The sequence below is a fragment of the Podarcis pityusensis genome (assembly GCF_964106645.2).
Source record: "Podarcis pityusensis genome assembly, chromosome: 15".
Classification (NCBI taxonomy): Eukaryota; Metazoa; Chordata; class Lepidosauria; order Squamata; family Lacertidae; genus Podarcis; species Podarcis pityusensis.
In genome coordinates, this window is record NC_138040.1 from 7,564,622 (window position 1) to 7,581,209 (window position 16,588).

Sequence of the window (16,588 nt, forward strand, 5' to 3'; positions counted from 1 at the left end):
TCCTTCCTCTGTGCGTGCCACAGAAACCAAGCAGAGCGAAGCCCCCCTCCTCTGCACACAGTCCGTGGAGATTAGGAGAGCAGGGCAGGATGTTAGAAGCAGGGGTTTCGTCACCAGCTGGAGATCACAGGCCTTTGGAAGCTACTCCCCCCCCGCCCCATCTTCAGCTAAAAGCAAGCTGCTAAGAGGATGCTTGAATGCAGGGACTCTCCTGGGCTGTGTGGAACTGTCTGCTGTTTGCATCTCGGGATGATGGAGGATTCCCACGCAAACAGAAACTGCTGCAGTTCATGTTTTCGTCTGTAGCCAGGAACGGAAATAATGCAGTTATACAAATCTATGGTGCGGCCGTATTTGGAATATTTTTCTCAGTTGTGGTTGCTTCACTTCAAAAACGGTATTGTGGACTTGCAAAGGGTTCAGAAAAGGGCGCCCCAAACGATCAAGGGGATGATCCCTCTTTGGGTCTTTTTAGTTTGGAGGAAGGGTGAATAAGAGGTGACATGATGCAAGTTCATAAAATGATACATGGCATGGAGCAACTAGATAGAGAAAGGTTTTTCTCCCTCTCTCATCAAACTAGAATCCACGGAAGCTGAACGCTGGAACATTCAGGACAAATAAAGGAAAGTTCTTGTTCATGCAGCACAGTGTTAAACTATGGTACTCCCTGCCACAGGAGGGACTGGTGGCCACCAGCTTGGATGGCTTTAAAAGAGGATTAGACAAATTGGTAGAGGAGGAAGGCTATCAGTGGCTACAAGCCATGCTGGCTATACTCTGTCTGTACCGTCAGAAGCAGGAATGCTTCTGAAAACCAGTTGCTGGAAACCACAGGAGGAGACAATGTTTTTTTTTACTCAAGTCCTGCTTGACCGTTTCCCACAGGCATCTGGCTGGCCACTGTGAGAACAGGATGGTGGACTAGATGAGCCACTGGCCAGATCCAGCATGCTCTTCTTATGAGCCAAGCCAACGCGATCTGCTTTCCTCCACACAGTTGCTGTTGTTAAGTCCCCAAACAATATGTAATTAATGACTTTATTTCAGCACATTGCAACATTTCCTTTACCTTGAAATAAGTGCTAAGTTAAAAAGCAGACAGTGAGATGGAATAATGTAGTATTTAGCAGAAACTCAACTGCAGAGGAACAGAAACATTGCTGGTCTTTATGGATACAGGACAGAATGGGAACCACTGCCTTCTGACATCCCATTTTGCATCCTGATATCCAAGGTGAGGGGCAGCACAGCTCTCGTCTGCAAAGCAATGGTGGGGGGAGAGGTTTGAGTCCCAATTTGAGGAAGGGCTGAGCCCCTGGCTCACTTTGACTTGGGATCGCTCCCCGATTTGAGGAGGCGTGTTTGCATCCTTGACAGCATCTCCACTCCCGTCTTCAATTACCTGCTCACTTTTTAAAAACCCTGTCCTAATGAAGACACTAACCTGTGTATACAGTCATAATTGCCTCTTGCCGCCCTCTCTGACTTTCATGCTCCAATGAAGGGGCCGTGAAGGGGAATTCCCAGCATTGAGACGCTCGGTTATTAGCAGCTGCAAGCCGAGCCAAGATCTGAAATATAGCAGAGCCTGGGTCCCTGTGGCGTTCTTTCCTCGTTTTTTCCTCTCCTTCTTTGGCTTTGAGCCCTCTTCCACGAGTTGGCCTCCCTCACGTGTGCCAGTTAAGGGAGCCTAGGCTACTTTCCTCTCCCTTCTCTCGAAATCCTGGCACAGCAGAGAGACCAGATCTCGATGGGTGTTCTCAGACTCCTGCCTCAGCCTTCAGAGTTTGTTGAGTTTCTTTTCATAGAATCATAGTTGGAAGGGACCCAAAGCGCCATCTAGTCCAACCTCCTGCAATTCATTGTGTGGAGATTTTCCTTCCACAAAGAACCAAGGACCCCGTTTTTGTTTTTTGCAGGTGCATTCTGCAACATGCTACTGACACAAAAATAATGGTCAGCCACTTAGGTCTTCAACCAGTGGGTCAGGACAAAGCTTTTGCTTTTGTTGGTGTCTAGATAAAGCTCGCCAGAGCACTCTATGACTTGTCTGGGCTAGATGTAAATGTCTGATGTGACACTCATTTTATCAGTTTCTATGAGTGCTGTGTTGTGGCAAAGGAAAGGCATGAGCCTTTTCCAATAAGATACGTATTTCTGATCAGCCATATCCCCTACTTTTCTGTGGCTACGCCTGCAGTGAGGGAGTTCTCTATGGAGCAAGGGCACTCGGTTCACTTTCTAGTCTGCTCCTGTGGCTTTTCGAGACTCCTCGTAAAATGGAATTTTGCTTGGAACGCTGTGGATTAAACCGCAGAGCCTAGGACTTGCCGAACAGAAGGTTGGCGGTTCGAATCCCCGCAATGGGGTGAGCTCCTGTTGCTCGGTCCCTATGCCAACCTAGCAGTTTGAAAGCACGTCAAAGTGCAAGTAGATAAATAGGTACCGCTCTGGCAGGAAGGTAAATGGCGTTTCTGTGCGCTGCTCTGGTTCAACAGAAGCAGCTTAGTCATGCTGGCCATATGACCCAGAAGCTGTATGCTGGCTCCCTCGGCCAACAAAGCGAGATGAGCGCCACAACCTCAGAGTCAGTCACGACTGGACCTAATGGTCAGGGGTCCCTTTACCTTTACCTTTAGCGTGCAGAAGTGTCAGCTGTGGTGAGGCAGCTTGGTTGCCATCATAGCAGCAGTGGCAGCCCAGGAAGTGACAGCAAGAGTCTGGTAGCTGCAGGAGGTTAGAATTTCTGGAGAGAGAAGGGCTGCCATGTTTGTTTATTTATTTATTTTTCATTCATTTCATTTCTGTACCACTTCATATCAAAGAAAAAAAATTTAAAAATCTCAAAGTGGCTTACAATCTGCATTAAAGCATCAAATAAAACAGTCCAGAATTAAACGTTATGGAAGAAAGTCAAATATAAAGTATACATTCAAAGCAGCATAATCAACGGGAGACTAAAATATTACCTTAAAAGATTTCAGAAGGAAACATTACAAAGGAGGTCAAGTGCAAGAATGCACATGTAAAGCAGCGAAGTTAACCCCCCCCCCCAATTAATCTCAACATTTCAAATGAAAACCTTACTAATGGAAATCAAATATAAAACACATGTTTAAAAGAGCATAATTAGCAAGAGACTAAAAATATTTTCTTACAGCTGTTGCTGTCCTGCCAATGGTGGTACATGGCTGGTGGCAGCTGTGGAAGATCAGGCTTCGATGACCTGGGTCTGCACTAAGAGACATCCAAGATGTCTCTGGCCTCTAACACCTTCAGCTTTTGTACCTGGAGTCAGTCTGGGCTTCGCCCTCCCAGGCCAGGTGGGAAAAGGCCTGCAAGGCAGGGAGCATGTCATCCAGAACTCACAGCCAAGGTGGTCATCCTCACTCCTCTCCCTGCAACTTGAAATTTGGTTGGGTCAGGGGAAATCCGGTAGGAGCATAGGAAGTTGCCTTCTTCCAAGTCAAGACCACTGGTCCATCTAGTTCTGTATTGTCTACACTGACTGGCAGCAGTTCCGGTGTTTCAGGGAAGAATCTCTCCCACTCCTACCTGGAAATGCCCAACAAGGGTTGGGCCTGGGGACTTCTGTATGCAGAGCAGATGCTCTAATACTCTACTACTAGGTTTCAAAGCTTTGCCTTAATATGCCTCCCCCACTGCTGTTGACCCTGCAGGAACGATATCCAGAATTCCAGTGGCCCCCAAGCGCAAAGGCGGTACCGGAACTGGAATCCACCATTGCTAGGCAACCTTCCTGATGACTTCCTTCGCATCTTACCCCAGCAAATGGAAAAGGTGCAGGTAGGGTGGATATAACTTTCTATATTTGGGCTATGAGTTCAAAATAATCGACAAGGTACATTCAGTGTTTCGGCCTTTCAGGGCATTAGATAGCTCAGCAACTTGGGATTGTGTGTGTGTGTGTGTGTGTGTGTGTGTTGCCACAAGCTCTTGAAGCACACTTCAGCTCTCCTCAATTTGCACATAGGCCTTAATAGTTCAGGTACCACCTGCTGAACAATATAAATGCTACTGGGACATTCTTGTTCCCTGATCTCAGCAACTCAGAAGTCATAGAATTGTAGAGTTGGGAGGTACCAAAAGAGTCATCTAGTCCAACCCCCTGCAATGCAGGAATCTTTCACCCAAGGTGGGGCTCGAACCCATGACGCTGAGATCTCATGAGTCTCATGCTCTACCACCTGAGCTATCCCTCAGGTCCTTGCTGCTTCCTCCATTCCCTTCCCCCTCTTCTGCCTTCTCCATCCTGCCCTGCTTGACCCAGAAGTAGCTGTGTCTGACGCTGTCATGCCTCCAGTCCTTGAAGTCCCTTTTCCTCCCCGTTTGGGTTAGTTTTAGGAGCAGGGTTCAGATCTAAGCTTCGAGTAACGCATTCAATTTTATATGTAATCATAGCATCCCAGGGGGGTATTTTATTACTTGTAACCGTTCCAGATCAGATTGGATGGCAACCCTGTGAACCTGATCTTTAAAAGATCTGTTTCAACGAAGGAGGATTCAGGAGAGAGGAGAACTCCCAAGGAAAACCAATAATGTTGAATGTAGTGTACAAGCCTTTAGAGGAGGCTTCCTCAACCTCAACCCTCTAGATGTTTTTGGCCTACAACTCCCATGATCCCTAGCTATCAGGACCAGTGGTCAGGGATGATGGGAATTGTAGTCTCAAAACATCTGGAGAGCTGAGGTTGAGGAAGCCTGCTTTAGAGGTAGGCAAGTTGTTGCTATGGTGGTTGTTTTTTATTTACTGCATTTATATCCCACCCTTTTCTCCAAGTAGCCGTACATTGTTCTCTCTCCCCCCACTTTATCATCGCAACAGCCCTGTGAGCTAGGTTAGGCTGAGAGGCAAAAACTGGCCCAAGGTTGCCCTCTGAGTTTCATGGCTGAGTGGGGATTAGAACCCTGATCTCCCAGGACCTCGTCCAACACTCTAACCATTACGCCACACTGAGATCAAAAGCTGAGCCTTTTCATTTGCCCCAAGAGAGACAGTTTAGGTGGTGCTGTGTTTGGAAGAGAGGAGACTTGTGGATTTAGGGCCAAGCTGGACATCCAGTATCAGATGCCTGTCTCAAAATGTAGGGCTCCCACCAAGCATCTAAAAAGCGTTACGTTTGGAGTGTATGATTTGGAGAGGAAATGCCGTGGCCTAGGAACAACACTTTACCCTGTTTCCTGCGTTCCTCTCCCCCAGCTCCCCCCCCCCAACCAAATCACACGCTCCCAGTCCTACTTTTTAGAGTAGGCAGAGATCTGGCTCTCCACTGAACATCTAGTTTCATTTATTATGTGGACTGAAAAATGAAGCCTTGTGGATTTGAGTCCTCAGAGTGACAGCTTCATGTGTTATTTTTGGGGGAGGGCAGGTAAAGGTGTACACGCAATATTTTTTTTTAAAGTGTCTATTTAAAAGAAAGTATGAATGCTGCAAACCTAGGTTATGCATCATACAGGTGCAGCCGTCGGGGGGCGGGCGCTCTGATGGGTTGGGGCTCTGGGCTCTGGGTCACTGTGGTGGTCATGGGTTTGCTGCCCTGTGAAGCCTGCAGTCCCTAGCCATTCCTTCTCTCTCTGTACGCAAATGCCCCCTCCAGAGTCCGCAAAGCTGCCACCAAAAAACAGGAAGCCCAGGAAGCCAGAGGGCCCACGGCTCATTGGACCAGGAGAGGAAGTGGAAGCAGTATCTAGAAGATGAGCGGATCGCACTTGTCCTGCAGAATGAGGAGTTTATGAAGGAGCTGCAGAGGAACCGGGATTTCCTTCTGGCCCTTGAGAGAGGTAATGGCATATTTCAGAATCTTATGGTGCTTTGTTTGTTTGTTTCTTTTTTTGTAGGAATGTGGATTTTCTTTTAGCCAACCAATTTTATGAACGGTCCCCCTCCCCGTTTTATTTATGTTTTCATTACTGTTGTCATTTTTGTATAGTGTGCTCTGCTGTATTTTTTAGGAAACAGGTGTTTTATATATATGACGACACACATAAAAGAACATTCCTCAACACAAAGTCTTATCTGAGGCAGAGCAGCAAAAGCCTATCAGTATAGAAAGGTCTTGACCTGGCATAGGCAAACTCGGCCCTCCAGATGTTTTGGGACTACAATTCCCATCATCCCTGACCACTGGTCCTGTTAGCTAGGGGTCATGGGAGTTGTAGTCCCAAAACATCTGGAGGGCCGAGTTTGCCTATGCCTGGTCTTGACTGACCAATGGCAAATGGCAGAGAGTGGGCCATTTGAACCTCAAGCAGCAAGGAATTCCATTGAGGATTGACCTGAATGCAAGGCAGCAGGTCTTCCACTGAGCTACAGTGCTTGAACGGAAATCAAACCCAGACCACAGCAGGGAAACTGCCAAATCCTGACCACTTGACTGCCAGTTTGTGACACTCATGCATTTCCTTCTCTTACTTTTTTGGTCGCCATCTAGATCGATTGAAGTATGAGTCGAAGAAATCCAAGATGAGCAGCGTTGCCCTCACTAATGATGTTGCTTTCACCTCTGTAATATCAGGTATTACCCCCCCCAATAGTTTTTCCCCCCTAAAGGACAGATGTTAGCTTTGTGGTCAGCTGCCAGAATGTAAGGGTGCAAATCCAGTAAAAAATTATTCCAGTTCAATCAGTACTTAGGTTACTTTGACTATGCAGGTGTGGCCAATGACTGGCTCAAGGTCACTCAGAAGAGCTTTGTCTCCATATAAGAATTTGAACCTGAGTCCCCCCCAGGCCTTGTTTGACACCAACAGTTAAGCTGTGTATGGGGAAGCTTTCTTTTGACCATTTGGCACGCTTTGAATTTTGAGAGAGTGCTGGGGGTGCCAGTCACAAAATGGCTGCTATGGGGGGGCGTGGCATAACACAAAATGGCTGCCGATGGTAACACAGTATTAGACAGTCACTCATGACAAATTTAGGCTTGCCATGGGAAGTCAGCGTTGTCCTGCTGGTCCAGATCATGGAGGTCACGCAGTATTGATTTTACACATGCACACACATTCTCTTTCTGTCTGATATAACAGGGAGCATTCTTCTTCTTCAGCAGCAGAAATAAACCACACCATGTGGACTCCCGTTTCACAAAAATAGCTTAGAAGAACCTGCACCTTTTTGCACCAAAACTTCCTTTTTAGGAAGACTAGAGACCTTTTTAAAAATGAAAGCTCAGCATTGGGGATCTTGCCCCAGGGCAACAGTGAGAGCCTCCACAGGCATCAGTTGCAGCCATAGGTGCCTGGTTGGACATGCCTGGTTTAGTATGTCTTGGGCATCTGGGGCAAATAGCTGGTGTGACGCAACAAACAGCTTCTGGAATATGTTTTCAACTCTTGCCCTGTACATTTGCAAGGAAATGCTCATAAGTATCCTTTTGCTTTGGACTGTTGGATCAGGACTTAGTCTTCCCTGCCCCCCCCTCCAGATCCTCCCCCATCCCATGAGGAATGGGCACAAAACGGTGAGCAACCTGCTCTGGTCCCCAGTCGTAGTAAGCACGGATTCCTCCTTCCTTTTCATCTTTGAACAAAGGGGATATAGCCTCGCTGGCAGAACGAGGAAATAATCCTGCTTAACCTTCACTACCCGAGCCGAGCGGCAGCCTCGGAGGAGGGAATTAGAGCCACTGTCTGTCGCTATCACATGAAAACCGTGGAACCGTCGGGGCCTAACCGAGTATTATAAAGAGACTGCTTTGGCTGAGGATGCTAACGGCAACTGATGCTACACTGCAGGCAGGGGAATCTGGTCTGTCTGGGTGAATGGGGCAGAGCTCAGCCTGTCCCCTTCCCATGCCTTATCGCTTACAACTAGTCTGTGGGGTGGCCCTGCCTGCCACCTTCCTCTTCCTTAGTCTCCAAGTTGCCCCTTTAAGAACTCAGGAGGAAGATGGAGGCAAAACTTGACTGAGCCGGCTCTACCTGTCTTTGTCTCTGGCGCCACCTGCTGTTGGGCTCCCTACCTTCTGCCCTACCAATTCCCAGAGGGCACCAGCCACGGCTGGATTCAGGGGCAAAATGCTGAAAAAGGCTGTTTAAGAGGATTGGGGCATTCTGGGCATACCCCACTATCAGACCTCACAAGAGCCAAATTTGGTGCTAAATGCCAAAGAGTTGCGAGGAGACGCTCTCTGGTTCTTTATTTATTTACTATTAAGTTCCTAGTCCTTGAGGCTGGAAATGCTGCACTGCATGATCTGGAGAAAAATGGACATATATAGTTTCCTCCCCTATCATTCAGCAGCCAGGCTGCTCACTGGGGCAAAACGATTGCAGATATAGCACCAATCCTGGCCCAACTTCATTGGCTGGCAGTTAGTTTCCAGGCCCAATTCTATGTGCTGGTTTTGACCTATAAAGCCTTAAACAGCTCAGGACCGCAATACCTCAGGGACCACCTCTCCCCACATGAACCAACCTGGACGCTGCAATCATCTGAGGCCCTTCTTCATGTGCCTCCTCCACATGAGGGTGGCAACATGAGAATGGGCCTTTTCTGTGGTGGCTCCCTGCTTGTAGAATGCTCTCCCCAGGGAGCTTCACTTGGCCCCTTCATTACCTATCTTTAGGCACCAGGCAAAAACATTCCTCTTCACCCAGGCCCTTGGCTAATTAAACAATATACAGTGGTACCTTGGGTTACATACGCTTCAGGTTACAGACTCTGCTAACCCAGAAATAATACCTCGGGTTAAGAACTTTGCTTCAGGATGAGAACAGAAATCACGTGGCGGCGGCGCAGCAGCAGCGGGAGGCCCCATTAGCTAAAGTGGTGCTTCAGGTTGAGAACAGTTTCAGGTTAAGTACGGACCTCCGGAACAAATTAAGTACGTAACCAGAGGTACCACTGTATGACCTTTCAAACTGTGTGTGTGCCAGGGCGTGTTTTTTTTTTAATATGTTACGTATTTTTGTGTTTTTATATCGCAAACCACCCTGTGATACTTGGATGAAGGGCAGTGTAGAAATTTAACGAGAATCATAATAAATGGCAACATGCCTAACATGTTTAATCCCCTCTCCGTTTTTCAAAATGCACACAATCGGCTTTCCAGCCACAATACCCCCGACTTTTAGCATTTTGTCTTAACTGCACACTAAAAAAAACACCTTGAAAATTCGCCTCTTTTTCCTCAGTATTGTGTTTTAATCCTGAGTTTGTTTTGCCTTCCAGACGATGTAGCTCGCTCCAGTGGTGCCGTCTCCGATGATGCCTTATTCAGGGACAAATTAAAACACATGGGGAAATGTGAGTTGTGTCATGGTGGGCAGCATGGTTGGATTTGGAGCTGCGGTGGGATCTCCCCCACCGGCCTGTATGAGTGAATGTATCGTAAATGCTGCGCTAGACCACTGAATTACTTTGACAGTATATGGGAATCTTAATACCTGCCTGTAACTGACTGGAGTTTTGGGGAGGGTGCATGTGACCCTTGCAGTATACAATGCAGGCAGGAGCTTTTGCCAGCACAGAGGGGTGAATGGGGATGACTGCACAGTCAGCTCTGATCCATTTTCCTGGCCTGCCACATTTGGCCCCTGGGTGGTGCAGGGGGATGTATGCCTTCACCAGGGACTCCTCCTCATTCTTCTTATTCTGTAGTCAGGGATATGGATACATTCTGCAATGTGCAGAAAGCCAGGTGCGGAATTCAGTATCCCGAGAAGATCACGTCTTTTATTTTAAACAGGTTCCCAGTCTTTAAGGCTAGAACCCTGACCCTAATTTCAAAAGCCAGAGTGAGTAGGGTTTCCAGTGGTCTTTGATTTAACAATCCCTAGAGATACTGCATGGTTACATCCTCTTTCTCCTTTAAAAAAACAACAACCAACCTTTATTTCCACCCCACCCATCCTTTCCAGCTACACGCAAGAAGCTCTTTGAACTTGCCAGGGCTTTCTCAGAGAAGACCAAAATGAGGAAATCGAAAAGAAAACAGTTGTTGAAGCATCAAGTGTATCCTTCCACGTGAAGTCTTGCTATTGTGTCTTGAGGGTGCTAAATTCCCTGCAGTTCCGAGCACATTTAAAGTGCATAGTTTTCCCCGAAGAACCCTGGAAACTGTACTTTTACCCCCACCGTTACAGTTCCCATGGTTCTTTGGGGAAAACCATGTGTGTAAAATACGCTTTAAATGTTTGATGTGCATGTGACCCTCAGAACCACCCCCCTTGCATTCTAGGGTGAGGTTGGCCATGCCAGCCAAGCTATGTTGCTGGCACAGAGCTGGCTTTCTGCACTCAAGTTCCTTGTGTCATGGCCCAGGGGTCAAGAGGGGCCTCCCTTTGGGTTTTCTCCACTGTCCATGCAACCAGTAAGCTTTGTGCTTGAGCAGGGAGTTGAACTCCTTTCTCCTCCTCCAACTTGAGAGTCACCGTGCTAAATCCCTGTGCTGTGATAGACTTCAGCAGCTCAGCTGAAAATGTAATAGACCTAGATTCACAACACTCTTTGCTTGTTCTTGCTGATGTCACCGTCAGCACCAGCCGTGGTTGGTGTTCACTGGCAATGGTAGGGCAGATAGCAGGGAAACCAAACAGTAGGCAGAGCCAAGGAAAGGCAGGGCCTGCTCATTCTAGTTCTGTCCCCATATCCCTGCTGCATATGTCGTTGTGAACCTTCTTCTTGATCTCAGGATTACGGTATTTTAAGAGGTGGCCAGATGCATAGAGAACAAACAGCTTTCCAAAATATATAATAGGTGATGACGATGCAGTGTGACTTGGGAATCTTTGGATTCCCAGTTGAGTTTGCAGATCACTGAGTGAAAGACAATCTTGCACATGTGTGCGCGCACACACAGAGGAAGCCTAGCTTTGGTTTCTACTCTCCCAGGGCTGAGCCATAGCCATGGAAATCCTGGTTCTGGAGCGCAGATCATCTGAGGCCTGGCTTAGATTATGCCCTCCACATGCCATTGGTTTCCTCTTTTTTCCTCCTTAATCGCAAGTGCAGGATGGGAACAGCAGCTTCGACAGCTAATCTTCTTGATGACGTTGAAGGACATTCATGCGGTAAGGCGAGAGCCCTGTTTCTAACGTGAGTGCTACCTTTGGGTTGGTCCCAGCTAAGCGCAGTGTGCTGATTTACTTGTGATCTCAGCTCATAAGGCTACTGCTTGGACTGATTCACCCTTTTAAGACCCTTTCAAACTGTATATAACGATGCCTGATCCTTTATTGGTGTAGACTTCTGCATAGCTCAAAAACCTTGCCCTATATCTTCACCTGTGGAGGCTGGTCTAACACAAGATTTCCCAGTCTCCCTGCTTATTCTGTGCTCTCTCTCTCTCTCGTTTGTTCTGTGGGGCCCATGTGACAGCAGCTCCACATAACTGCAGAGTGAGCTGCTTCTCACCGGCAGGTTTCCATATTCTCTTGCCTTCCTCTGCCTTTCAGATGAAGAAGGCCAAGCAAGAAGGCGACAGCTACACACAGAAGATGAAACATCAAAAGAAGCACAGTAAGGTGAAGAATATTTGGAGATTAGGGAGAGGGATGTAGCTCAGTGGCAGAGCATCTGCTTTGTATGCGGAAGGTCTTGGGTTCAATCCCTGGCATCTCCATATAGAGCTGGGGAAGATTCAGTGTCTGAAAACCCTGGAGAGCCGCAGGTATTCAGTATAGACTAGGTGTGGAGAAGCTTTGGCCTGCCAGATGTTGCTGAACTACAATGCCCATCACCCTTGACTGTCAGCCATGCTTACCTGGGGATTATGGGAGGAAGTTCAACAGCATCTGGAAGACCAAAGGCAGGCTTCCTCAAACTCGGCCCTCCAGATGTTTTGGGACTACAATTCCCATCATCCCTGACCACTGGTCCTGTTAGCTAGGGATGATGGGAGTTGTAGTCCCAAAACACCTGGAGGGCCGAGTTTGCCTGTGCCTGGCCAAAGGTTCCTCACATCTAGGGTAGCCAATACTGAGGTTATATGCACTTTGGGGTGGATTCCTATGCAGAACTTTTGCCTTGGGTTCAGTATTGACTATTCCATTTAAAAAAAAAGAAGATGTTTCCAGAAAGTGGGTGTTCTTTTTTTCTATTTTTTATTTCTATTGACCCTTGCAGTTTGAGCCACTAAAATCCACTGTCTTGGTCATAGCACAGTGCTAAAGAACAGCAAGACTGGTTTCAATTCTGGTTTTGGGGTGGCACAAAAAACATCTGAAGTTTTGAATGTTTGAAGTTTTATTCTGTTTTTAATGTTCTGTTGAAAGCCGCCCAGAGTGGCTGGGGAAACCCAGCCAGATGGGCGGGGTAGAAATAAATTATTATTATTATTATTATTATTATTATTATTAAGCTCAATTTTACTAAGCATTGAAATCTGCCCTCCTTTGTCTTCTAGATCCTGAGCTGGCCAGTATATATATTTTTAAAGAAAAGGTGAATAATGGGAGAATTAGAAGATGTCAGAGAAGCACGATGGGGTCAGGTGCTTTTGTCCTCCCCTGGAGCTGTCAGATGCTTCCCGAAGCCCAAGCTTTTTATAATGCCAGGCACATGGTTGGTCCTTTCTTAGCAGCTGGGTTCGAAAACAGTTACCGGTTGGTTTTTCCTCCTCCTCCAATCTGAAGAATCACCAGCCCAAAAGGAGGAAAGAAACAGAGATCTGATTTTACAGCTGACCTGATTTTTTTTTTCTACGTCAAATCTTTGCAAACTGCAGAATGAATTTTCGAGATCTTAAGGATGGGTCAAGGACCTTTCTTTCTTTGTTATACTGTAGCGTTCAGACGTCTGAACAAAGGGCGGGGGAGATGCTGTTCAAATGTGGATTCTGGCCTGGTGTTTTTAAACCATATCTCTTTAACTAACAGATGAGCTTTCTCCAGCCACAGGACAGCCTCAGAATTTCATTGTATCATTGATGATTATCATTACATAATTATTGCTGCTAACAGAAAATAAGCCCAAATCAAGAGATTGGATGGTCAGGATGTTATAAACTTCTCTCCACATAAAAAAAAAGAGAGAGTTTCTGCTGATTCCAACTAACAACCAGAAATGCCTCACAGTGGATTAATCCCCTGCCCTTGGTCCTTGTTTATTATTATTTTTAAAGTGGGCCTCGGAATCGCCGTCCCTCCAGCTAGAAACCACTTTCATCCCGTTGCTTCACCGTGGCCCCTCTCCTAACTATGTGTTCCTTGTATTGCTGAAAATTATGACTGGAAAATAGGATTGATGTAAAGGGTTGTATTCTGTATGTGTTTCTGTGAATAAGGCATTCTTCATGTGATGGTGTGAAAGCCATGTGGTTTTTGTCCCATGTTGCTCGGGTGATGCTTTGAAAGCCTGGAGCCAGTCGATAAGTAGGAAGGAAGTACACAGTTGTCCTCGTCCACTTAGGGACAGGCTTTTGAATGCTACCTTGGTGCTTTATGGCAAGGCCATGTTTGAGGGGACTCTTCACAAGAAGGTCCTGCTGGGACAGAAGTCTTTGGTTCCTCTGATACAGCGTCTGGCTGGCGTCCCCTGGGACTGGGGGTGGGGGCAGAAGACAGAGAGGGCAGACTGAATTTAGTGGGGGCAGTGCCTCGTTTGCCCTAATGGCAAATGACCCTTTGTCAGGCCCACCATGCCTGTTGCTTATGACTGCCAAGGTTTGTTCTGAAACAGACACTCATCCTGCCATTCAGAAGTGACACTGACCATAGAGATCTGAGTTGTTTTGGTGGTTTTTTAATGCCTATCCAAAGTGGTGCCAGCAGCAGAACCTGTGCCTGTTGCTTTAAATCACAGGCAGAGAATGCCCAGCCGGGCTCTAACAAGGGGGGGGGGGCGGGCAACAACAACCCAAACCCTCAAAACCCTGAATGAAGGTTTGTATGTTCTCCAGCACAGAAGTGACGTCAGTGCAACTTAGACAAAAGTTCAGCCTCTTGGACTCTCTCCGCAGGGCTGTTTTGTACGGGATCCAAGTTTCCAAGGAGAGTTGGGAGAAAGCAGTATTGCTTAAAAAGATCCCCAAACTTGAGGGGCTGCCAGGCAGAAACGGTTCCCTTTTGGGGAGGGAAACGGGGGTAAGCAGAGAGAAAGAGAGAGAGAGAGAGAGAGAGAGAGAGAGATCTTCAGGATAAGACAACCCCCCTCACCCAAAGCCATCTTTGAGGCTAAGCATCCACTAGTTGCCAAGGAGAAACCTGGAGGGTGGCCACTGGAAATAAACAGCCAGAGAAGTAGAAAAGCCTTCCAGCCTCTCTCCCTCTCCCCCCTTCCCCGTGGGTTCCTAGCTGAATAAGCCACCGGCTGTTCCTCTTTTGACATCTATAGCTGGACTTTCTCTCTCTCCCTCTCTCTATCTGAATGCTTGGAAAGGACTCAAGTTCTGGAATCGGATCTGCTAGTTTGAAGGCTCCATTGCTTCGTGGCTTAACTTTTTAAACTTTCCATTTTATTTTTATGACGCAGACAGAAGCCAGGAAAAAAATCTTGCTACATGGCAATGGAGGCTGCTCCTTTAGGGGCGAATGGGGCTTTGCCCCACCAACCTCCGTCTGTCTTCAGCCAGCCCCCCAACCTGCCTGCTTTCTTAAGAACAACCTGTATGGGGCAGGGAGGGGTTGGCCTGCCAGTAGTGTTACCCCCTTACAGAAGGCAGCAGGGAGGAGAGAACAAGAGCAAAACCAGAATTAGCTGGCTCTGCCTGTCATTGGCTCTGGCGCCCCCTGCTGCTGGGCTCCCTGCCTTCCACCCCACCATGAAGACAACTTTGCAGGAAGTGTAACGGGGAAGAGGACATGTCAAGGGTACTTGCCCTTCCTCAGGACACACTGCCTGTTGTGTCTTATCCCTCTAGCCTCCAACAGTGTAAAAAGCCATGCAGACAGCTTTCCCCAAGAGGTGGGGAAATGGCCCCACCTGATTAGAGCGAAATGACTATACGGGATTCATTTCACGGCAGGAGGGCAGAAATATGAGTAAGCTGCACCCACAAGCTGCGATGCAGTTGCTGCATTTTCTCCCTGCCAGATTTCCTGTGCCTTTAACGCTCTAGCTGGCAGCTAGTTGAGGAAGGGGCATAGCTCAGTAGCAGAGCACCTCCAGGCAGAAGGACCCGGGTTCAGTTCCTGGCATTTCCAGGCAGGGCTGGGAATATCCCTCGTTTGAAACCTGGAAATCGACAATCCGGAGCTACATGGACCAACAGTCTGACCTGGTATGAACCAGCTTTCTATGGCCCTAAGGTTGCAGGTGGGAAGGAGGAATGGGCCAGGGTCCCATTGTATGGCTACTCCAAAATGGGCTCTTGCAAAGTTTCACCGCCAAAGTTCCCAACAAATGTCCTTGACTCTGGGTTGGCAGTTTTTAATTTTTACAGGGTGGATGGGTGGGAAGGGATACTTCTCAGGCAGGAGGGTGGTTTTTGCCTCGGGGCTTCTGGCTGCTGTTCCTTACCGACTTCTGCCAGGAGGTTGTTCTTCCAGCTTTTGCTCCTTAGCAAGCTTTGCTTCTCCATCCTGCCCTCGTTGGCTTGACCAGGACTCCTTTCTCGGAGCCATGGCTCAATCGGTTCCTTGCAAATTCTTTGCTTCCCTGTTGTCCTGCTTTATTTTATTTTACATTTAAAACCTCAGGTCAATGTGGTCGCTCCTCTCTGCCTGGCCCTTGAGACTTTTCCCCAGGCAACACCCTCTCACCAGCCTTCCTTCACACCCTGCTTGGGTGTGTTTGCTTGGCTGGAACATGTCTTTGTTCTTGCTTGCTTGCCTGGATGGAAGAGGGAGAGGAGGGGTGAGTAGAAATCTCCTGTATGAAGGTAAAATCTATGCTTATTGCTCCACCTACTTTTGCCCCTGGTCCCTGCCCACCACTGGCATGTGGCCCCTGGAAGGTTGCCAGTGAGGACATACGGCTCTTGGGTTCCTCGCTTCTGTTTTAAAACAAGTGCTGGCTGCCCCTTGCTGCGATTGATTGATTGATAGTTTCAGCATACAAATGAGAATCTTGGTACATTTGTTCAGCTCCCATGAAACCCTGCAATCCTTGTGAGTCTACACAGATGAAGCCTGGGCTGTTTCAAGCAGGTGCAGGGAACCTGTGCCTTCCAGATGCTGCTGAACTGCAACTCCTATCACCCCTGGCCATTGCCCATGTTTCTGGGGCTGATGGGAGTTGCGGTTCAGCAACAACTGGAGGGCCAAAGGTTCCCCATGCCCAGCTTAGAGGCTGGGGAAAGTTCTTTTTTGGAGACCCCTCCTGGCTGTTTAACAGTACTGCAGCCTGAAAGGGCACACCCACTCCAGATGACCCGTTTATTGAGCATTCATACTGATTTGCTTTATAAGGGACGTGAGTGGTGCTGTGGGTTAAACCACAGAGCCTAGGACTTGCTGATCAGAAGGTTGGCGGTTCAAATCCCCGTGACGGGGTGAGCTCCCGTTGCTCGGTCCCTGCTCCTGCCAACCTAGCAGTTCGAAAGCACGTCAAAGTGCAAGTAGATAAATAGGGACCGCTCCGGTGTGAAGGAAAACGGCGTTTCTGTGTGCTGCTCTGGTTCACCAGAAGCGGCTTAGTCATGCTGGCCACATGACCTGGAAACTGTCTGCGGACAAACGCCAG

At 47.8% G+C, this 16,588-nt stretch overlaps 1 protein-coding gene and 1 long non-coding RNA gene across 5 annotated transcripts in view; one reads left to right on the forward strand and one right to left on the reverse strand.

The window, feature by feature from the left end:
* The window catches only part of CUEDC1 (CUE domain containing 1), a 62,694-nt gene that overhangs the window by 44,676 nt on the left and 1,430 nt on the right, over positions 1–16,588 (forward strand). For all 4 annotated transcript variants that reach the window (XM_080983162.1, XM_080983164.1, XM_080983163.1 and 1 more), the window contains 8 exons: positions 3,684–3,810; positions 5,625–5,808; positions 6,459–6,542; positions 9,197–9,271; positions 9,886–9,979; positions 10,979–11,037; positions 11,422–11,485; positions 12,372–16,322. In XM_080983162.1, coding sequence (XP_080839288.1) covers positions 3,684–3,810; positions 5,625–5,808; positions 6,459–6,542; positions 9,197–9,271; positions 9,886–9,979; positions 10,979–11,037; positions 11,422–11,485; positions 12,372–12,378 — 694 coding nt within the window. In that variant the 3' untranslated portion in view covers positions 12,379–16,322. The remainder of the gene's footprint in view (positions 1–3,683; positions 3,811–5,624; positions 5,809–6,458; positions 6,543–9,196; positions 9,272–9,885; positions 9,980–10,978; positions 11,038–11,421; positions 11,486–12,371; positions 16,323–16,588) is intronic.
* Positions 7,184–9,190, reverse strand: LOC308464192. The gene is made up of 2 exons (XR_013979936.1): positions 8,859–9,190; positions 7,184–8,630 (listed from the first exon to the last, which is right to left on the reverse strand). It is a non-coding gene; the product is annotated as an uncharacterized lncRNA (long non-coding RNA).